The 24,314-nt window shown below is 37.7% G+C and overlaps 1 protein-coding gene across 1 annotated transcript; it reads left to right on the plus strand.

The window, feature by feature from the left end:
* LIPI (lipase I) lies at positions 1–19,831 on the plus strand. The gene is made up of 10 exons (XM_054214922.1): positions 1–193; positions 3,303–3,679; positions 5,310–5,418; positions 7,663–7,764; positions 9,225–9,314; positions 10,483–10,650; positions 12,459–12,551; positions 15,002–15,113; positions 15,490–15,663; positions 19,525–19,831. Exons 1-10 carry the CDS (start codon positions 145–147, stop codon positions 19,610–19,612), a joined length of 1,362 nt encoding a protein of 453 aa, XP_054070897.1. The 5' UTR covers positions 1–144; the 3' UTR covers positions 19,613–19,831.
* The last annotated feature ends 4,483 nt before the right edge of the window (positions 19,832–24,314 follow it).

A 24,314-nucleotide genomic window follows, 5' to 3' on the forward strand; every position in this document is an offset into this window, starting at 1 on the left:
CAGCTTCGCTTTCTGCTTCCTACTCTACATGTCACTTACTTTGTTAGTGGCATTCAGTCAGGTCAGAAATCTAGCATACTGTAAGGAAACACCAAATTTGCCACTTGTCTGTGGATATTACGTATTGCTTTTCTCCATTTCCACATGCTGAAATTGTGTTTCTTCATCTGTTTGATATACTGGGTGAAATCAGGTAAGAACCATTAGCTTACTATTTGTGATGTAGTCTCTTGGCTTTATTCCAGCATAAAAAATTAATATTCCTTCATTTAAACTGGACGAAAGATTAAACCTTGTGAATTATGTCTAATGGAGCAGGTGATTAGTAAAGAGAATTTGGTCACTTTGAAGCTGAGACGTAAGTTTTCGTTTAAAAGTAAATAGAACAAAGCCTGATACTTTATCTCTGGCTGTACTTTGCACAGAGAGACACTCAGGTATGTGCACTTTGTACAAAGTAAAGAGGAAATTGTGAAATAGTTTTAACGTATTAATGTAAGTTTATTGTTTATTGCTGATTTGATAGGCTGACAGGTTTTCAAGTTATGCATTATGCATTCAATAGCAAAATTTAGTTAAAAAAAGTCAGTGCGCACTTTATATTTTCCCCTTTTCAACCACAGAAGATACTTGAAACGCTTACAAACGTACACAGGAAAGTTAAAATTGTATATTAACTGAGTTAAACTGCATATGTAACTGCCCAACACTTACCTGTTTGTTCTGAATGTACAAAAAAATGTGTATGAGTACTCCCACAAGCGTGCACAAAGGGCAGCTGGGTATCCCTTCTGGTAATCAACCAGAAATAGGAGTTTGGAAAACTTCCCCTCAATGACTCCTCACTACACAATTCAAAGTATTAAATCTATAAATCTATTTATGGTACTTATCTAATTCCACGGTAAAGACATCATCTTTTCTTTTTTTTTTCTATTTACTTTTCAAAGAATAACTGCTGTCATTTCACAGCCATAAGTAAATGAGTTGTTTACCTTTGACATTTGCCAGCTAGCAAATAGGTTTCGTCAATTAATTTCCTTGTGATAGATTTCTCACTTCCGTGGACTAGACTGTGTGTTTGATGTCACTGCCATTCCAGTGGCTTTAGAAGAATTAATTCTTATTTCTACCAATCACATGATAAGAAATCAAAACATTTAAATGGACATGGAGGAACAATTCAACAATATCTTAGCATGAATCTTTTATACGTTAGATACGTAGGAGTGAATTGTAAGGATCAGTGGTTAAACTTAGATTTAAGAACAATATTAGGCAAAACTGAAAAAGTTTCATGTTGTAGCTTTGAATCTGAATAGCAAAGGTGTAACCAAGTGGCTGTTTATAATCGTTTAGCTTTATATATGACATTTCTGTAATAGAATTTTTATTCTAGTTGTATTGCCATATATCATTATATGAAAACTAGAGATTGTGTGACACGTTCTACTAATGTCTCAGTATCATGTCACATGTATGACATTTTACCAGGTTCTTGAATATTATTGTCATTAAATTCAAGGCAACTGCAGCTGAAGAGCTCTTAATTTCAGAACTACTTCTTGGATAAGTCTCAGCAATGAAACTGTATCAGTAGTTGGTTAATAACCTTTCCAGTAATCTCAGTAAAAGTTACTTAAATTATTCAGTGTCTAAATGAGGAGAACGGTGATATTTATTTTGAAATATAAGTAATTCTAACTTTTCCCAGATGCAATAATTGTACCTACTGTCATAAAGTGATGATAGGCATGAAAGTTTTGTCTGGATGATTTGAGACAGGAAGTTTCAGGCCATTTCTAACACTCTGTAACTTCAACTCTGCTCCACTTTGGAAATATCCATTATTTTTTGTGATGTCCAGTCCAGAGGTGACTGGTCTAGTCATTGTAGATACATTGTTTGGCCTAGAGGCGATTGGTTTATTTCCCTAAGTGAATTAGCGTCTTTACCGTATTAAGTGCTGTACTTCACATAGTGTAGCTTTGTTTAGGTCTGAACTATAGTATCAAATACTTTTTCAGATACCTTATAACCCCCCTGCACTTGCCCTTTGCAGCTTTATAAACTGGTCCATCTCAGATGTGCAAATGTGGTGGATTTGGTTCTGCCTGCTAGCCACTTGCTGGGAAAAAGAGAAGAGATAGAACTGTCTCTCCTATAACTCAAATATTCAGAGAAATTCAGGTTACTTTTTAAATTATTTTTTAAGGAACTGAGAAGGGGCTATGCCTCTTCCTACTTTTGTGTTCTAGAAGTTGACTGATTCTTGTTTTACGAAGTTGTTAATGACAGAAAAATTGAGAAACATGCCATCAAATATCAGACAAAAGCCTTGTGTAAAGTAGCATAGCCCACTAGAAGTCAAGAGATTGGCCCAAATTTCTTTGGCCATACACCAGCTAACACCATAGCGAAGGTGAAGAGGCCATACAGAAGAACTGTGGCAGGCATCGGCATTGTGCCCAGAATCCTGAAGTGGCTTGTCTACACAATGTGACCTCAGCAGCCAAAGGGTACTTCTCAAAGCATTAACTTTTGACGCTGATAAGCACACAGGGGAGAAAAATAAGTCTTTTTAGACTCTTGAAAATATCCATCCTCTTGCTGATCCTGACTGACCTACAGCTTAACCTTGTATACCATAACTGTCTGAGTACAGAAATGCTAAACACTACAGTTTTTCTTGTGCAATTATGTACATTGACCTTACAGATTCTTATTTTTTTCAAACTCAGAACAGGATCCTTTGTTTCTTCTTTCTTTGTTTCTTGGTAATGGTGTCTTTATGGTGATCTAAAACTGGGGAAGGGTTCTGGGTCATCCTGTGCTGTCAGACAACTGTTTCTTATTGCTAGATCAAACAATAAGGCCTGAGGATTGGCAATTTTGACACCCTGGCCAAAAGAGGAAGAAACAACCACAGCAGTCTTGCTGTTTATATACAACACACACTAGTTGTGAAAAAATTCTGAGAACCTAAATTTAATGGTTAAGCAAAGGATCTTATCAACACTGATCACTAGTTTGTATTCGTTATGGAGAAAATATGTGGTTCAGGAACAATTAGAAGCGTTAACTTTGTATGTGAAGGGTTCAGAGGAGAATAGTCATATCTGCAGAGTCATTAATTAAACCGTGTCTCCTCATTGTTAAGGGCATGTTCTGGCACTTCATTGCAAATGTCTCGAGTAAATAAAATGGAAGTTCTTCACTTTTACTGGAAAAATGTGGAAAGAGGTGGTATTTCAGGTGGTCTAACTCATCAAATGACTGTCTAACATTTTCATCTTTTTCAGATGAGGGGAAAAAATGTCCTGAATTTACAGATCTTAATATAGGCAATGCTTTGTCTGGAACCGAACTCCAAGTCCAGCTACTGCTATACACAAGAGAAAATCCAAATTGTTCTGAGAGACTCATTGAACATAATGTTACTGCATCTGAGTACCTTAATACATCCAAGAAAATTGTCTTTGTTATTCACGGCTTCAGACCAACAGGATCTCCACCGGCATGGCTGGGTGACATAAGGGAGCTTTTACTGTCTGCAGAGGATATGAATCTCATTATAGTTGATTGGAATCGTGGTGCTACAACTGTGAATTATATAACTGCTGTAGAAAACTGCAGAAAAGTTGCAGAAATACTGAAGAACTATATTGACCAGATGCTGGTAAGGCAGAGAGTTGCATCTGTTCTGAATAAGTTTAAATAGCATAGCTTGGGTGGGAATGGATATTTAAAACATGTCTAAAGAGAAGCCCAGTGAATAATATCAAATGACATTTCTTTACCTAAGTATTTCCTAACTTTGCAGGCAGTAATTACTACATATATTTAACTCCACCTGAGTTCTTATTTCCCTTTCACTGAAGGATGTCTAAGAGTGCATCTGATTTCTTTAGCCAGATGGAATTTTTAGGTCTTCTGGAATGACTGAATGCACCAGTGGGGGGCGAAATGAGAGATGGTCAAATAGCATGCAGCATTAAAATTTTACAAAAACATTACATTACTCTTTCCACTATTAAACTACTGTAGCTAAAAAAAGAAAAAGAAATCACTGACAGACATATAAATAAATATTTGTTCCAAAAATTATATAAACTTCGTGATTCTAGAGGGAGCTGCTGAAACAATTGTTGATGCCAGTGGTCTTAACTGGGCTTTAGATTTATTCCTTAATCGAATGAGCAAAACGTTATAATCTCTTCTATGGCATTGTTACTTGTCACTTGATTTTTCTTCTATTCTCACCACTTCTTTTACCAGCCATTCTCAGAAATTTTGAATGCTGTACGATAAGAAAATATTCATGTGGAATTTGGGTAAAAAACCCAACATTTTGAGAAAGGATGAGATGAAAGAAGAGAGACCCTATGAGAATCTGCCCTCTGGGACTAGATATACTGATAATAATTTGTAATTATGACAGTAACTTTATTGTTATGAAATAGAAAAACAAAATAGGACTATAAGCACAATCTCCACTCCAGAGTGGGTTAAAAAGGTGTATTTTGCAGATTTCTTGATGCAGATTTTTGGTTAATTGCTGGTTGCAGATCTGCCTGGCAAAGCAATGACTGCAGGGCATGCTTGGGCCGATCTTGTGCAAGTCATCAAAGTGATGGTGGTGGGGTATGTTGTGTCCCACAGCTATCAGTTTCATATTTGCAAGCTGTCATGAGGCCTTTGTCAATTCATTTTAAGATGCATTAGTATTTCAGATCCCACATATCATACCATCACTTTGCAGAGATTCTAATAGGTCTGCTGATACTCTTTCAGAGTTCTTTGGTAGTTTTTTTAGAAAGAATACCACCTGCTTTATAGAATGGGCATCTTAAGGCTTTTCTGCAGGTGTGCATTTGGCACCATTATTCAGCGGATCTGTGGCATAAGTGTTAATGGTATTATGTTTTAAATTTATTTTATTGGAAATATAAGGCGGGTGAAAAAGATGTGGGGTTTTTTTCCTAGTTCATAGTTTTGGTTCATCTTTCTTGTATCCGGTAAATATCTTCCTCTTCCCACCCCATGCTCCCCCTTCTAACTAGTGTGACAGTTTGGAAGAAATATGACTCAAGCTTCCTTTTTACATTTTTCTAGTCAAAGAATTTCATAATTACTACACTGTTTTTAACTCATGCAGAATGTCAAACTGAAAACAACCTTGTAATTCCCATTTGTTTTTAAAGTTAGAGAGTTACTAAGAAAAAGTGAAAACTAAATCAGTCTACTGATGTCTGTTCAGTTAACCATGTGTGTGGTTGTGGCTTTGTTTTTTTGTTTTCCCCTGACAGGTAGGTGGAGCTTCTCTTGATACTATGTATATGATTGGTGTTAGTCTTGGGGCTCATATAGCTGGTTTTGTTGGCCAGAAGTATAATGGCAAAATCGGCAGAATTACAGGTAAGGCTTTTAAACCCAATCCGCATATTCTAATGTACCTTGTATTGTTGCCATAACTGCAAGTCACATAGATGCTAGCACTGAAATATCGACAAATGAGAACCGATTATTTAGTAGCATACACAAGGAAAAATGTGCGCCTGATTGATAGAAGTTCAGAAAATTGCAAAAATTACAGCTGAAAATTTCCAACTTGTTTACGCCTAGTCTCTCAGATGAAAATTGAGTGCTACATCCAAATGCCACTGAAGTTAAATGACATACTACCTGAGTTTCTGTCTAGTTGATGGAGTAAGTCATGTCCTTTTGAAGGGAAGTTCAGACCACAGGAATCAGGCACAAATATTTAGTTTCGGTTTGAGGTATCTGAACGTGGAGCAGGCTTTAGTGGGTTGAACTATCTGCTACAGGGAGCTTAAATTGGGTGTCCAGCCTGTGTATGGATACTGCAAATCTTGCCTCATACTTGTTACATCATCAGCATCGTCATCTGTGGGAGCGGTGCATACAGGGAAGATCAGAATAGCCTCCTGTGGGTACATCTTTCAGGACTAGGGTTGCGTGAAGTTTAGGATTAACTTTTAGATGCTGGTTCCTAGGGCAGAATCCACAGTGCTAATTTGGGTGCACAGGCTCCAGGTACTTCTCTTGGTGAAAGAGCAAAAATCACCACAGCTAGCATGCTGAGAAGAAAGCTGACTAAGCTAGCCATCAGAAAGGTGTTAAGGAGAGAAGGGACTGATGGATCCTGAGTGTTTAGGATTTAAAAGAGCAACCATTTTCAGGCTGGAAGGAGGCAGTTATCTTTCCTTGAGATTCATAGCTCCAAACCCTCTCTTCAGAGTACTTAAATAATTTTTTTCCCAAAATGTAAGAGGAGCCAGTAGCCAGCCTTAAGAAAGGGAATTAGAGAGTCCTCCCCTTTCCATACAGTAATCTGAAAGTCAGGGCATTTTCTAAGTGTGTGATAGGCTCCATTTGTATTCCTTTGCTTAAGAACACTCATTTCCACTTTACACAATCCCTAGAGTTTGTTGGCGTCAATGGTTGGAAACAGTCTTGATTGCAATGTTAGGCTAGCAGGTCTGTGTCCTCTCTATGCACTAACTGGGAGCTAGTAGATCCATGTAATTTCTGAACTCCGATGTTCACAGTTAAAAGGAATTATATGAAATGTTTCAATCACTTTCTTATAGTTACAGATATGGATCAATATAGGCAAAGATGTTTGAAGGTTTCTGGAATATAAAACTAACCAGTGCACATCTTTCAGTTAAATCATAATACAAATTTGGATAATCTAAGGTCATACACTATCCCTGTCTCCCAGTCAGTGAGAATGTAATTAGGAGTCAGTTAAATGTAGGAATATGTTTTGCCTTGACAGTTGTATTTTCCATCTTTTTCTTTTCCACTCTTCGTCTATGCTTTTGTTGTCAAGAAAATAGGAGCGGAGCAAACCTCAGCTAACAATTTTGCTTTCCTGTGAAGGACAGAAATTACCATCTTGAAAATTATCAGGCTTCAGGGCTGCACAACACTAATTCCCTATCCCTAAAAAAAATTAGAATATGCAGTGTTTAAACTTCAAATACTTTGCCACCCAAATCCCCCCATCCTTGATACAAAGTGCTTTTTGTGGATCTCAGTTGGAATCTCTTTTGTCATAGTTGAGTTTTGATTTGAGTGTAAGATTTCTAAACTTCCTTCAGGTGAAAATGTGGTTGAGAACTAGTATTTCACTTTGTTGTATGTAGGAATTTTTTTTCTATAAGTAATTTCAACACCAAGTGATAAAATAATTGAGGCATGTTTGAAATTGTATCCATCCAAAATGTCTTCATCTTGTTCTCTGTTGGTGAGAGTAGTCATATAGTGCATTTTGTTTTTGTGAAGTACACAGTAGGTATGGTACTTTCTGGGGAAAAGGACAAAATTAATTCTCCTGATTTGACCCCTAATGCTGTTGGTTTATAATTCATCTGGAGATCTGGGAGATGCGCACAATTAATTATGGGAAAAGAGAAATTCAAAGATACCAGTTGATCAGTCTTGTGGTAGGAACCCTTGTTTTGCTTAACAATTTGAAAAATGGAAACTTGGGAAGAATTTTGCTGGTTTTTATTTTTGTTATTATCCCAGGAAGATGAAGAGTCATTGATGAATAATGCCTAAATGTCAGTCTTGTTTATAACTGTAGAAACAGATTCCTGGATTTGTAATGCTAGTGTTATTTTCGTGTAGGTCTTGATCCAGCAGGCCCTTCGTTCACTCGAGAACCACCAGAGCAGAGACTGGATCATACTGATGCACAATTTGTTGATGTAATCCATTCGGATACTGATGGTAATGACATAGCCTTAACTTCCCTATTTCAACTTGAGGAAATGCAGGAAAGCAAAAGAGAAGGGATAAGATATTTCAGTAACATCCAAATAGTGCTGCAGAAGTATATTTTGTGTTACCAGATGGATTCCTATGCTGTTGCTTTCTAACCATGTCTATACTTTTGAAATCATACTGTATGTTATTATGCCTATTCATCAAAAAATTGAAACTCAACTTTGCTAATGACTTAAGCAATGATGGGCTGTTTTGTTCAGTTCTGACACGAGTAGCCATGTTATTGAGTGAGTGAAGTTTCATGACTGAACTTGAAAATATTGAAATAATGTTTATGTCCAACAGCTAACTGAAGGCATATGCAGGTAACTATATAGTCACGAGTCCATTTAATGTCATGCAAAAGTAGTGATTACACCACTGTCATTTTTCTTGTTTGTTATAGTGTATTCCTTCTGAATACAAAAAAAACCCCAAGTCTGTACATTGAATAAAGCATTTTTATTGCATTAATTTATGATACTATTTGCAAAATAGTTTAGCATTAACATTCTTTTGCTGTGGTAGTGTGTATGAACATAGAGGTTGTAAGGACGTGATTATCACTGAATTAGTCCCTGCTGAGACAGTTAGTCTCAGCTGTATCACATTAGTACACTACAGATCCACTGCTTAAAATTCCAAGTCACGTTATTGTAAGGTTAAAATGAAGAACATTGTAAAGTCTGCTTCATCCGTGCTATAATCTGGTTTAATTTTTTTCTCAAAACCATAAGTAAACCTTTCAAACCTACCACACTCGTCCCGTTACTTGTATAGTTTCATATCAGTTTCTTTAACAATATTAAAAATTAAACACTTCTTCACTATACAAATGTATATGCGAAGCTGTAAAATACCAATTTTTGTATTGTTCCAATTATGTGCATAAAGATAATATGTGGTGAAAAGGAAAATGGGTCAGATTGAGTTAAATCTTACTTATGGTCTTTTATAAGACAGATACAGATTTTTCTGCTTTGATACATTGCTGATATTAGCGTAGCTCAGAACTCAGTGTCATATGAAAGAAATGGAAAATCTTACTCCAATGAAGATTACATTGGGAAAGAATTTTGTTTGCTGGAGATAACATGAATGTCATAAACGTCTTTGTACAAATAATGTCTCAGCTATAGCACTAAGTAGTTATTTCTTTTCTTTCCTTTTTCTTTTGTGGCAGTAGGAATCTTACACAAATTTGTATATATTTGTGTACAGCATTTTCCATGTGTATAATTTTCTTAAAAAGAAAAAACCCATGGATTTTAACTCATAATGTGACTTCCATTTACAGAACAAAAGAACAGTACAATCGCAAAAAATTTCTTAAGACCTTCCTTATTCTCTAATGAATGTAATGATAAATGATTGACCGCATAATTCTGTTTATGTTTTTTTGATTCATTATGTTTTTACTTTAGCACTAGGTTTCAAGAAGCCTTTGGGAACCATTGATTTCTATCCAAATGGAGGAAAGGATCAGCCTGGTTGTCCACAAACATTATTCAGTGGTAAATACAAATGTGTTCAATTCATGAGAAAAGAATTTGAGATCAGACCAAAAAAGGTTAAACTGAATTCAATAGACACTGCACATATTCAGTAATACAGGAGCTAAGGGCATTGTATTCTGTCTTTTCCATCCCCACTCAGCAAATGAGAAATAACAAACACATTTGATAATTTGATATCTTTTTTTTTTTTTTTAAAATAAAAATCTTCCTATAAGCATGCATATTCCACCATACCATTATTGGTATAATGGAATTATATTATTATATTATATATATAATCTGCATATAGTGATCATTATTTTTCTGTGTTTATACATGGCTAGGCATGGGAAAAGATGTTTGTGCCCAAGTGGTTTGGACAGGATCACTTGCAGGTGACATGGAAGACAAGGCTTTCAAGTCTTCACAGTGTCGTAGGTTCCTCCTGATTGGCAATGATGAACTAGGTTTTGGACAGGTCTTTTAAGCTCTAGGATGAAACAGTTTTATGACATGATCTTTTGCTGCAGAATTTTGCTTATTTCATCCTCTATAAATCTTAGGCGAGGTTCCTGCCCATTGTTTTTATTTACTCTTTTTTGTATATGTTTACGTCTGTCTACTTTTCTATTACTAAACTGCACGCTGCTGCTATGAATTAGAGCTGCTGCAAAAGCACAGGGCTTCCACTTGTGTGTCTGTGAGTATGGGAGAATTTCTTAAGACTCAATATCATCTTAATCTGTACAATTCTCCTAGTTTGTCTTGCTAGGCGAGGAAGGAATTTATTACACAAAAAAAACCAGAGAGAGGAATCTCTGAAGTATTCCTCACGATAAATTTTCTGCCAAAGCATTCTGCACTGGATGCAACAAGGTGAATTGTAACTCAGACTCATGCATTATAACACAAATTCTGTAAACTTTATAGCACTTAGTAGACTATTTCTAGCACATAAATTCCTGTAGACTTTTGTCTGTACCTGTAATATTCAAAACAGTCTTCAATTTCTTCTTCTTGTGCGTGTGCATCCATTTTTTACACTTGGTGGTCAACTAACCATAGAAGAAAAGCATGGCTAACTAAAAATGACTCAGCTAAATGGGATTACTTCGATAACAACTTTTCTTTCACAAAGAAAAATGATGAAATATTCTTTGCATATTTTGGTTTTTCTTTCCTGAAGGACTTCAGTATTTTAAGTGTGACCATCAAAGATCTGTCTTCCTCTTTTTATCATCTTTGAGAAGAAGGTGCAACATAATAACATATCCTTGCAACTCTTACTTGGATTACAAGAGAGGAAAATGTGTTGATTGTGGAGCTTTCCAGCCGATGTCCTGCCCAGTACTGGGTAAGCGTTATGGTATCTGCTCTGGGCTGGGTGAGGTTTTCCAGGAAATCCAGACTAGCTCTTTCTGAGGCTACTCCAGAGATCTGTGGTGTCTTGTTAAAGGGTCTGTAGAGATTGATCACGTGCAGAACTGCACACTGTTTAAAGTAATTTATGGCTTTGTTTTAGAATTTTCTCTGTTAGACACAGGTGACGAATGTTCCTAATCTTTGATTATTGTGTCTTCCAGCCTGGAATGCATTCACAGAGTGTTTCCTCTCTACAGAGAAACTGCTTCTACTTAGTCGATCACTTTAGACACACATAGTGTGTTATCATCCCTAGAGTACCTGTGTTTTTTATTTAAAAGTAATAAAGTTTATAGCAACTTCATGGTTTCTCTGACTGTTCTTTTAGAATCAAGCTTTTATTTGGAGGGATTTTTAGTTGTTTGAGAGTTTATTGCTTTTAGAGAGGATCTGGGGACAACTTGAAAACAGCTACAATAGTGTGAACATTTCCCGGTTGGCAGGGTTTTCTTAAGAATGAAATTTTAAAAATATTTAAATAGAAATTAAGTTTCAGTTCATACCTTGTCTTCTTTACATCCTTCTGTTGGGATGTACACCCTACATACATTAGTTAGATCATGTCTGAGGAAAAGCATAGACAGACAGATCTGTATAATATTTTATAATAAAACCCAACAACAACAGGACCTTGTAGTAGGGCAGAAAGACTCCAGGACTTCCCCAGCATGGTTATTAGCCATGCCTGATGCATTTACACAGAATGCTCAAGCTAGAGGTAGTGAATTATTTGACCAGTCAGCTGCCACCTTTTTTTTTTTAATAACCATACAACCTATGAGGAAATGGCAGGCAGATGAATTTGGGAACTGGGCGGAGAAACAGCATCATTCTACTGCAAGCGTTCCTGCTTACTGCCTTGCAGTGGCATCTCTGCATCTAGGAATCAGCTCTCATTGTCCAGTCTAAGTAAAGAAATCAAGCGGGAGAGGATAGGATCAGCCGCTTTAGAAACAAGGGCTGTAATCAAGCCCCAAAGACAATGCATATAACAAAAATGCTTTCTACATTACATCCAAGAGCTCAGGAGGTTTAAAGAGTATCTAACATTTTATTAAATAATATCCACAATTATAGACTAGAGGGTTTAAAAATATTTACTTTAATGATTCAAGAAAGAAATGAAAAAAAATTACCTAATGTGAAGCTGTTCTGTTAGTGTTCTCCCGATTTTGTCAGGAAAATTTTCTTCACTGAAAGGATTGTCAAGCATTGGAAAAGGCTGCCCAGGGAAGTGGTTCAATCCCTATCCCTGGAGGTATTTAAAAGTCATGGGGTGCTTAGGGACATGGCTTAGTGGTGGAGTTGGCAGTGCTAGGTTAATGGTTGGACTTGATGACTCCAAGGGCCTTTTGCAACCTAAATGATTCTACGATTCGATGATTCTATTATTTTATGGTTCTGTAAATATGTGGGCTACTTTTTTTGATTTGTTTTTATTACTTCTGCAGGAGTTTATTAGCAGTATTTTTTGGAGTCAGTACTCTAGACTAAATAGATTCCAACGTTATGACAATTTTACTGATACTAATATATTAGAAGAATTAAATACTTGCATACTGCATTCTGTTATACTCAGGGGATTCTTGCGTTTTCCAAGTCAATTTACTTTCTCAGAGAACGTTTAAGAAAATTAAAGCCAAATCTTTCAGTTTGAGTGAGGTTTTTTTTTGTGTAATTATATGTGTAACAGGATTTTGCTAACCATCTGAAATTAAATATTTAAACTTTGGATTTCAGGTTATTATGCTGATAGATGGAAAAAATTTTTAATCCCAATGAGTTCACCAATGAAAACTTATTTTGATACCTCGGACCAAGACCCATTCTGCAGTGAGTGGCTGAGTACATTTATAAAAAACTCTTTATGAAATGTTATGGCTGTTATTTGTTAACTGATCTGGAGTGAAAGCATATTAAAAGTAGAAAGTTATTGTTAGCTGCTGTGTAAAATGGTGTAATAAGCCATGAACTAAGTGTCAGTTTGCAGACTGGAGGAAGAAGGAGAATGATTGTGGCAGAAGAGTAAGCGATAAGCGAACTGAGAGAGAAATGTGACTTTAAAAGTAACGGGATGGGCTGGCAAGAGGATGAAGTAAGGTAGAAAATGAGAATCAAGTGACAGCGAAAAAGGTGGACTGAGAGAACCTGCTTAGATTGGATCAGTGCTGCCATTTTAGGAGAGCAAAAATGGGAAGTGAGACCGCCCTGGCTCAGGGATGGAAAAGAGAGACCTCTATGTTCCAGCCCAGGAGTGGTTGCCCCACAGTCAACTAAAGCTACTCCAGCTTTTAAAAGTCCATGTTTCCCTAGGAATAAAACAGTGAAGGGGAAACAAATGACTGTTTCAGTTTTATGCTATATGGGAATGAACTCTCCAGGCATGCGCTTTAGCTGCAACAGTTTAGATATCTACCTATCCATGTAGAGGTCCAGTTTAGATTCTTGTCTAATTTCTATTCTTATTAACAGACTTAACGACCATAAGCAAATCTTAGCACAATTTTCTAATTGGTTATTTTTAAGGTTCTTTGATTTGGAGCATGGGGATTGGCTTACAGGGAATTCAAGTGAAATCATGTTTTCCCATTAGCTTTTTCTATCATCTTGGCAAGTTTTGTGACTAGGGACTGAATGTCTCTTGTTATAGTGGTAATCATGCTTACTTACATCACCGTTTCTTCCAAAGGGCCAAGGAGAGATTAACGAAGATGTGATGGATTTTTATGTAAAATAACTCCCATTCCCAGTCGTCTTTCAGCTCAACCCAAACCTGCTACCACTGTTCTCCCTTGCTCCTGTCTGCTTGGGCTTTGCTCTTCCATGCTCTCAAGGCTGCACAAGCTGCTAATCTGTCTCCTCATTCATTCTTCCTGCAGAAAAATAAGGCTTTGCTTTTGCTCTCACACATATTAAAATCTGGGCATTCATCAAAAGTTCAACCAGGCAGAATCCTGATGATGGAAAGAGTGCATTGCAGAAGGAAAAGATTTTGTACAGTATTCTGGGACAGGGGTGCTAGAAGAGATAAAAGAGGTGGAGAAATACTACTAAACATAGGAGGAGGCACATGGAGAGGAATAAGAAACGTTGTAATGACAGCACAAATGTAAGTGAAAATATGCAAAGTCAAGAAGAAAAATGAGTCTACTAAACCAGTCTGAAAAAGTAGGTTTTTATTAACTAAGGCCTTAATTCTTAGATATTTGAAAACATGAGGAAATAGGAATAAACAAGAGGTCTTAAAACTGAGTGAAACTGTAAACCTCAGCAGCGAAAGTTTTTCATATGAGGTGAGGCTTGGTCTTTTAGGTGGGAATGTTAAAAAGCAACATGCCAAAAAACCAAGTTTGAAATGGCTTCCTTGCTTTGGGAGTAGTAAAGTTGTGCTTCCTCTGGGTAGCCATAGCATGGTTACAACATTGGTGATGGTTACAGAAGTGCGGTAGAAGGCCAGGTCAGGGTTTCTGAGGGCACAGTGGAGCAGGTCATCTCCCTACCAGTGTAGAGAGGGTGCCAGCCCCAAGTACCCAGCCTGTTTTCCTGAGGCTGTGGGCCCTCCAGGGGAGGGGGAGAAGGGACTGGATCATGGGAAAGCAATCAGATCCCTCTCCTCTTCCTTGGTCTTCCCCATGAAGTTTTTTTAGTATCCACACAGAGGTTTTGTCAGGTTGACTTTGCTGAAGGAAGGGTGTTTGGAGGACCTCTACTGCTACACCTGCTCAGGCTGGGCAAGCAAAGCATAGGAATAATGTCTCTCTTCAGCTCTTACCACCTGATTAACCTGCTCACCTAGTGAACTGCCCACTTTGCTTATACATAAAGTTTGTGCCAATGCTGTTCCTCCCCTCCTCCTGATAGTGTACCTCAGCTGTTTTCTGGACATGTCACTTTTGTGGGTAATGTGATAGTGTTGCTACACGAATAGCTCAAATATCCCCTTTGCAGAGCTTGCCAAAACATGAAGGTGTTAGTTAGAGCTTGATTTTCCATTTTTTCCTTAGGCAGGTCAAACTCTTCATGCTAATTCTGATGGTAGCTTTTAGACGCAAATCTTCCATGTAAGAACTGGAGGAAATGACACACTAATTACACAGAACTCCATTTGGTAGAACCTAATTTTTGTCAATAGCCTTCTTACTCTGCTTTGAGCTGGTAACTTGAAAGTAAAGAGTCACTATTGCTATCATCAACAAGTGAATATTTTTAACAGAGTGATAATAGCAACTGTATCCTGTTGGGGTCATTCTTTGAATCTTATCATTTCCTATTTCTTTTTGCAGTGTATAACTACTTACTGGATATTACTACATGGAATAAAAACATTAGGAGAGGTTTCATTAAAGTTAAAATAACCGATTATACTGGAAACACAGTAGAATCGGAGATGAATAGGTATGTTGTGCTTTGTCTCTTAATCTTATTTATCACTTTATAGGACTAATTTTCTAAGCTTCCTAAACATTTTAACTTGTTAACTTGTAAGTCAAAATAGTATCACAAGGTTGTTAAGACTTGGCTGTGGCTTCTTTTCCTGGATATGGCTTAGTGTCAGAGGCAATGCTTCTCTCACTGAAATGATCCTCTCTCCATTTATGAACTAGCCCAGGCCCTTACATGGTACTGGTTTGAATCCAGTTCTGGGTGCCCTTGTTCTGAATGCTCAGAGTCGATACATCTTACAAGATTTCTGATCTTAATAATAATGTTTAGCAATAATGAATATTACTCAGCTAACAAAACGCTGACTAGAAATAATATTTTTCTTTAGTGAAGCTTCAACATTTCAGCAATATAAAAGAGTCAAAATACTAACTGGATTTAACCAAGACCTTGACAAAATATCAAAAATTTCCTTGACATTTTCTACGAAGACTTTAATAGGCCCAAAACTCAAGCTTAGGATTCTCCAGATGAAGCTGAAATCTCTTAATAATCCAGAAAGGTAAGTGTTTGTCACGTATCAAAGTTGTGTATCAACTAAAGTGCTCAGGATGATTCCTCAGACATTTCCCTGTATAGATTTTTTTTAATCACATATTCCTAGATGCATGAATATCCTTCTCATCCTACCTAGGACCAAATTTATCATGTGGAAGAGCTGCTCTGTACATTAACATTTAGTGCACAGCACTCTTCTACATGTAAATGTCGTGCACGCTGCTTGGTACAGCAGGCTGCTGCTGCTGTCTGGCCACAATGGGTTTTCAAGGACCACTCACTATAAACCAGCCTGACTTTCACCTGCATGGTTAAGTTCTCTTCCAGAAGATAAAATTTATTAAGCACTTTTCTGATTTTAATCATGTGTCCGTACACAGCTTCTCACACTCAGATATGAAATGGACCACTTCAGCTACTTGTGTGACTGGAACAGGTTTTTGGTCTTGTTGCTGAAGGTAAAGACCTTCCAAGACCAAAACACAGTCTATGCTTGCCTACACTTCAAATGAAAACATCTGCATTTTTAAATTAATAATTAAGTGTAATTACTAAGCTTTTATTAATTATTTCTTGTTTTAAGTACTTCAGCAGTATTGCCATATGTTCCTTTTTTAGATCTACAGAGTTACTTGTACAATAGCACTAGCAATTAAATTTTGCATTGACATCTTGTGCAAATAACATATTACACGGACTAGGTAAGAAATTTCCAGGAGTAGCAAGAGTACTTTATTTTAGAGTTGTTACATTTATTTGCTTACTATGAATGGCAGATTCAACAAAGTCAGAATTTAAAATAAAACCTAATGATGGTTATCAAATAAGTAATGACTAGGAAGAATATTGCAATATGAGTAAGTCTTAAGTCAGTATATTTTGTTAACTTGAGAAACAACATTAGAGCTTTCTGATTTGGTATGTGATGATAGTCCAGTAGGAATTGGGTATGATACTTTGTAAAAGTTATGAAACCTTGTTAAATTAATCTACTATTTCACATTTACTGGGAAAGAGGAGGAGATGGGTGGGAGAGACTTAGGAAGAAACAGAACACTCAGTAATCAAAATAGTACTCCAGAATGTATATACATTAGACTTTATTAACTTGTTGAAGACGATAAGTCTCACGCTGTCAGGTGAACTGGCATGATTTTATTTAAAAGCATTTGCTGATGAGAGATAGTCAAAGCTCTAAACCATATTGCAATTTTTTTTTCTCAGCCCAATGGTGATAAATCAGACGATACATTTCATGCAAGCCTATCAGCATTCATGACTTTTTCAGATAATGATCTAGCAAATAAGGAAGATTTTTAGTGAACAGCCCTTATTGGTTTTGAGTTTTCATTCCTGTTACTCTGACTCTTGTTAGTTTTAAAGTAAGATGCACTTGATTTGCTTTAGTATAGGATCCACTGAAGTCCTTCGTCAAGCCTCATCAGGTGGCAGTCATATTGGCATTTTGATAGTTTTAGATAGCAATGGAAAATAGTGCATTGAATCTGCACGTGAAGGTAATTTAAATGCAGATGTTACCACACTATTGGTTGGTATAATTACATAATTGCTCATTGTAATTATAACTACCTATATTTACCTTATTTAGTTACATATAATTACAACAATTACTTGAATACAGGGTAATCAACTAGAAACTTCATTAAAAATATTTAAATTATTCATATAACAAAATAGTAGGTACAAACCAGGGGACAGGTGCAGGGATAAAAGACAATAAGAGTCTCAGCCTCCCCTGATATGGATTAAGAGCAGACAGTGGGAGTTGGCAGAATATCACTGACAATTGTCTGCTGGGATAGTCCATTATTCACACAGATGGTGTGCGAATGTGGGAGTGCTAAAAGGTACATATAATTTTCAGGCTCTTCTTCTGGTCTCCGAGATATATCATTCCTGCTTATCCGCAAAACCAGAAAGCTTTCCTAACTTGTGTGTGTCCAGGTGTTAATTCTTTTGAAAAGCTTTCGAACCTGCCAGTCAATTTGAACCCAATTGATGGGGAAGGTGAATATTTCAAAGATATTTACCTCAGCCACCTTTGGTTTTTTTAACTTAAACAAGAACAGGAGTAACAAAAGAGATGACCTTATTAATACCTCTCCTGAACAAGAGAGTGTGGCATGCCCTTGCTTTTGAGTAGTCAGCTGAGAAGCCACTGTGAGAGATTATGAAAGCCTCACCTCACAAAAAAATTATTTGTGTTTTGCTCCTTGTCGGTGAACTGGAGAACCTGCTCCTAGCTCAGGGATACTCTCCCATAAGGCATTCCTGCTACTCGACAATCACAAGCTTAGATTAATTGCACTTCAAACGAGATACAATATGTTGGAAACCATATGTTTTTATTTCTAGTATTCATCATTATGGTTTGCCTAAGCATTGTGTCCCCTGTGGTTAGATAGAGCCCTTCCCAGGTGACAACTGCTGTTGGAGAGCTGGCTGTGCTAACCCATTGTGCTGCTCTGTTGCAAATAGTGTTGCAAATGTGCTAAAATACAGTATGGATTTGTTATGGGAGATACTGTAAGTCAACTCAGGAAACGGATGCATGTAATAATCTTACATTGTTCTGGTTGAAAATTTGTCCTGTGAATTCTTTCATGGTCTTTTATAAGGACTTTAAAAACTGCTTTAAAAAGCAGTTTCTGTTCTTTTATGTCTTTTTTTCCCCTCCTTCTACAAAAATAATGCAGCAGTAAACCATTAAATTCAAATCAAAACAAATTGTGGAGGAAGGACTGGATGAAATTGTATGCTTTGCATTATATAGAATACCAGAATTTGTCTTGAACTTGTGAGTCATAAAATCTACTGACTTAGCTTTGTGGGGTTCTTAAAAGGCCTCAAATTCTTATATAGAAGTCTGGCAGTCCTTTCACATATAGACAGGTGGAGCCTTGACTGGTTGGAAATCTCACACGAATGGGCAACGACAGAAGTGCTTGGTGGGATGTTCTTTCTCAGGCTTTGTCCTTTAGCTCTTTCACTGTACGCTATATCCCAGGCTGAGGTGGATTGTGTTGTATAGCCAGATCTGTGAGTTCAGAGCAATACAGAAGATAATTTTAAATAAGTATCATACTTTGTATGCTCTTAGAGGTGCCATCAGAGGGTGTGCTAGTCATTTGCCTGTTCAAACCAGCTCTCACTGTCTGTCTATAGTAGCGCATGAAGAGCAGAGCTATGACCTGCCTCTGCCCTGAAAAGCAGAACATCTATGTTGACCTCAAAAAGTAAGATTTTGTGTGTGTGACTCCCTTTGTGACCTCTGTATGTATTCATGTAGTATTATGCAGTTCTGCATTTTCTAGGTGTTTAGATGACAAATTACTCTCTTGCATGAAACTTTCTTACACGTGCTGTCATTGCGACTGAAAGACTTAGAAGATATGATGTGGTTTTCTACTTTCGTCTGTGGAATGAAAGCAGAGAAACTTTCATTCGTAGGGAACTCAAAATAAATTATTCAGGCCCAGTATTAACAGGAACTGGGCTGTTCTTGGACCATTGTTCTAAAGAATTAATTTGAATGCAGATTAATAGCTTTAATGGATGAAGTATTGTGTTTTCATATTTTAGACTAATGTGATATGTTTCTTACTCATGCCACTTTGCACCATCCAGCTGATGTCCTGGTTGTTGTGCACAGTCTGGCAAAACTACTCAAGTGATGCATAAAATCGGGTGTAAACATAGACAAGAAGATATTTCTTATTGTCCTGAGTGCCGTCTCTAAGAGGTGGTAAATACTGGAGGTTTAATGATTCCAATACTGAAATAGTTTTCTATTAATGTTAACTTTTTCTGTTATGCACATTATTTTCTTTATCTACTTTTGTAGGCTGCAGCTGTGCAGATATGATTTTGTGCTGATGGAGAACACTGAACTGACCTTCAAACCTATCGCTTGCCCAGAGAGGAGTACATGAAGAGTGAGCTTCTACTAACTTAATTTCTCTTACAACAGTGACATTTTGATTCTTCCTCAGGATAAAGACTGCAATGAGAAAGGAAATGAGATAAGCTAGATTTATTTTCAAGAGTCTACCTGGTAATATGTGTTACTTGCTTTGAGTGCCTTAGGGTGAAAGTAATAGAAAAGTTCAGGTATCTATGTATGTGTGAAATTTGAATAAAGTAAATGTATCATGGTAGAGAACATGCAATGGTCTATTCCTTATTATTTGTTAGCAGTGAAGCAACTACTGAATTAAATATGAATTATCTGCATAATCCTGGCACATTATTTGTCAAGTCATACATATATTTAATTATTTATTATTTGTAATGGGTTTTACATGGAAACATAATTATCTGTCTACTAAGTGAATTTAATATACTGTACATGTGATCTACAGATCTAATACACAGCAGTTTTGCTGTGCTCTGTTCATTGGATAAATGAATTCACATTTGCTCATTATATAGTATCTCAGTCTGAGAACTGGAACAATAAGATCTGTGGACACGTATGTAAATTTGCTATTTACATCAATTATCTTTATACTTTTTGTAGATGAATATTATTGCAACCATTCAGATTTTTTTCTATTAAGCCTATGGACAGGGCAGTGATATTTCAGATATGAAGCAATTCTAAAGTCTATTCTGAAGAGAACAGCTTAAAGATGAAATAAATGCATTTTCATTCTGTTTCTGTTTGAGCCTCTTGGAATTAGAGCTGCTGCTCAGGCTGAGACTGATGACAGCTTTTCACTTACTGCAACGTGAGCAGGAATAAGCGCTATATAAAGATGTCCCCCTCCAGTTCAGAAACAGGTTTTCCAATGCCAGACTGCTTTTCCTGATAGTACTGATTGAAGAATAGATATGTAGATTTTTCTTCTTTAAGGTTGTTTTATGTATTTAACCCTGTTTTCTCATGTAAATGAGTCCTATGCATGTTATCCTTTTCTTTCCTATGCCCCCGCTGTCCATGCTCTTGACAGCAATACTTGGTTGAAACTATTGACCAATTTCATCTGAATGTCAGAATGAGATGTCCAAAACCTATGAATCTGAAAGTCAACAGCTGGGTTAGAAGGAAGATGGAAGATAGTGTCCTAAGGAAAGGAAAGCAAGTTATAACTTTGTCCTTTTCATTGCAAGAGGCAGCTCCAGCATACTGGTCATAGAATCATAGAATCATAGAGTTGCCTGGGTTGGAAGGGACCTTTCAGATCATCTAGTCCAACCATCAATGTAACACTGACAAAAACTATCACTAAACCATATCTCTAAGCACACATCTACCTGTCTTTTAAATACCCCCAGGGATGGCCACTAAACCACTTCCCTGGGCAGCCTGTTCCAATGCTTAATAACCCTTTCAGTGAAGAAATTTTTCCTAAAATCCAGTCTAAACCTCCCCTGGCACAACTTGAAGCCATTTCCTCTTGTCCTATTGCCTGTTACTTGGGATGAGGGACCAACTCCCACCTCTCTACAACCTCCTTTCGGGTAGTTGTAGAGAGCAATAAGGTCTCTCCTCAGCCTCCTTTTCTCTAGGCTAACCAATCACAGTTCCCTCAGCCGCTCCTCATCAGACTTGTTCTCCAGACCCCTCACCAGCTTCATTGCCCTTCTCTGGACACACTCCAGACCCCTCACCATCTTCATTGCCCTTCTCTGGACACACTTCAGCACCTCAATGTCTTTCTTAAAGTGAGGGGCCTAAAACTGAACACAGTATTTGAGGTGTGTCCTCACCAGTGCTGAGTACAGAGATACAATCACTTCCCTAGACCTGCTGGCCACACTATTCCTGATACAGGCCAGGATGCTATTGGCCTTCTTGGCCACCTGGGCACACTGCCGGCTCATATTCAGCTGGCAGTTGACCAAGACTCCCAGGTTCTTTTCTGCCAGGCAGCTCTCCAGCCACTCGTCCCCAAGCTTGTAATGCTGCATGGGGTTGTTGTGACCCAGGTGCAGGACCTGGCAGTTGGCCTTGTTGAACCTCATACCATTGGCCTCAACCCATCAATCCAGCCTGTCCAGATCCCTCTGCAAAGCCTTTCTACCCTCAAGCAGGTTGACGTTCCCACATAACTTGGTGTCTACTCCACACTCACTGAGGGTGCACTCAATCCCCTTGTCCAGATCAACGATAAAGATATTAAGGAGAACTGGCCCCAATGCTGAGCCTTGCAGAATACCACTTGTGATTGTCCACCAACTGGATTCATTCACCACCACTCTCTGGGCCCGGTCATAGAATCATAGAATCATAGAGTTGCCTGGGTTGGAAGGGACCTTTCAGATCATCTAGTCCAACCATCAATGTAACACTGACAAAACTCCAGACAGTTTTTTACCCAGCAAAGAGTACTCCCGTCCAAGCCATGGGCAGCCAGTTTCTCCAGGAGAATGCTGTGGGAAACTGTATCAAAGGCCTTACTAAAAGTCCAGGTAAACAACATGCACAGCCTTTCCCTCATCCACCAAGTGGGTCACTTTGTCCTAGAAGGAGATCAGGTTTGTCAAGCAGGGCCTGCCTTTCAAGAACCCATGCTGACTGGACCTGATCATCTAGTTGTCCTTCATGTGCTGCATAATGGCATTCAGGATGATCTGTTCCACGACCTTCCCAGGCACCAAGGTCAAACTGACAGGCCTGTAGTTTCCTGGATCCTCCTTCCAGCCCTTCTTGTGGATGGGCGTCACATTTGCTAGACGCCAGTCAACTGGGACCTCCCCAGTTTGCCAGGACCGCTGGTAAATGATAGAAAGTGGCTTAGTGAGCACTTCTGCCAGCTCCCTCAGTACCCTCGGGTGGATCCCATCCGGCCCCATAGATTTGTGTATGTCTAGGTGCTGGAGCAGGTCAGTCCCTTACCATCTCCCTTTGGATTATGGGGGCTTCATTCTTCTTCCCGCCCATGTCTACTAGCTCAGGGTTCTGGGTACTCAGGGAACAACTGATGGTCAGTATGTGCGAAGCTCTGAACCGGCCATTGCACATGCTTTTATTTGTCTAGACAAGCAAATGCTTGGACACACCAAAAAAATACAGAACTGTAGACAAACTTGCTCATAGACCGACTTTTTAATAAAGTTATTTATTCTATAGAAATGTAATTATGTTACCATAGATTTTCTCAGGTGGTGTCTTTCTCAGCTTTATCATTTTATTGTATACTTCTTTGTTCCTTTCCTCTGAGGGAGTCATTAGGAGATACACAGGGAAAGATGCTTTTATCTGATTTTGTGCTTGAGTATGGAGGGGTGGTTTTTGTTTTTTTTTTTCCCCTCACCCTTTTTTTTTAAACTGCTATTATTCTGCTTGTTTCGTTCTGCGTTTTTTTGTTCAGCCTTGCTCTCATCACCCATAGCTTCCCTTTTAGAGGTCTCTGAGCCTCCTTTCTTTCAGCACCTTGCCTGTTTCTCATATCACTTCAAAAAAACATAAGGACTTGAGAGTAAATTTCAAATGTCTTGAACTAGAATCTTTCAATGGGTGACACAGATGTTCAGGCATAGAAATGTATCAGATGCCCCCTTAAATTTCCTTTTAATGTGGTTTCTACAACTTCTCTGAAGTTTTATATTTTTATATGTTTTTAATTTTTTTTTAATGTTTTATATCCTCAATCTTTTTTCATCGATTTTATGTCCTGCTGAGAAGAATTGAAGTACAGAGGTACGAATACGATTTTTGACTATAAACTTTTATTTTGCTTGAGATATTCAGTTGCAAGTTAATATCTGGAAAAATTAATGAAATTGTATTAGCTCTAAAGTGGCAACATAAAGCGTAGATATACTGCTCTTTCCAGTAATGGAACTGAGTGCTTGTTTATTACTATTATTGATGTGGTTGTCAAACAAGTGCTTTTTTTCCCCTATTTTGTGGATTGTTTATGCTTACAAGCTTGATTGTCAACAGCTTACTCTATTTAAAGACGGAGGGACATAAAATTTTACCATTTCAGCATTTGCTGGGGTTGGCATTTTCGCTATGAACTATATTCTTTGCCATTTACTTGCTCCCAAAATTAGGATGGAACTCTGGTATTGCAGCCCTTGGAAAGGTCAGCTTGCAGTAATATGTTTTTAGTCAGTAGTCACAATTCACATGCAACAGACTACCAGCCTCATGCATCCTTTATCTAACATGTAAACATACTGCCGAAATGGTGGCTATGCAAGCAGTCACGATGAGTTGTGGGGTAAAGTGTAAGACATGAGGAAGAAAATGTGAAGAATCAAGGACCGAGATACCTTCCTAGAAATTTTCCATTATACATGCGTGAAAAAAATGTGAAGCAAGGTGCAGTTGAAAAGATAAAAGGAGACATACAGACATGTCTAACAATGTTGCACAGTGGTGTGGTATAAAGGTAATAATGATATTTTCACACATTTTAAGCATACCTATAAAAAGGGTAGGACAGGAATAGTGATTTCTGCCTTGATTTCAGTGAACTTTGGGTAAAAAGGAAAGAAGCAGCAGGGTTGGTAAGGAGGTTCTAATAAACCATGTGAGACAGGAACTTTTTTTTTTTCCTAATTTCCCATTTTAGTTGGTAATTTCCATTTCGTAAGAGGGATTGTTCCAGGAAGTGCATTTCCAGCGCATAATTGCACTTCTCAAGTGGCTAAGCACTTGGAATGTAGCCTTGTGTCTCC

Source organism: Rissa tridactyla, chromosome 1 (assembly GCF_028500815.1).
Source record: "Rissa tridactyla isolate bRisTri1 chromosome 1, bRisTri1.patW.cur.20221130, whole genome shotgun sequence".
In the NCBI taxonomy this organism is placed as follows: Eukaryota; Metazoa; Chordata; class Aves; order Charadriiformes; family Laridae; genus Rissa; species Rissa tridactyla.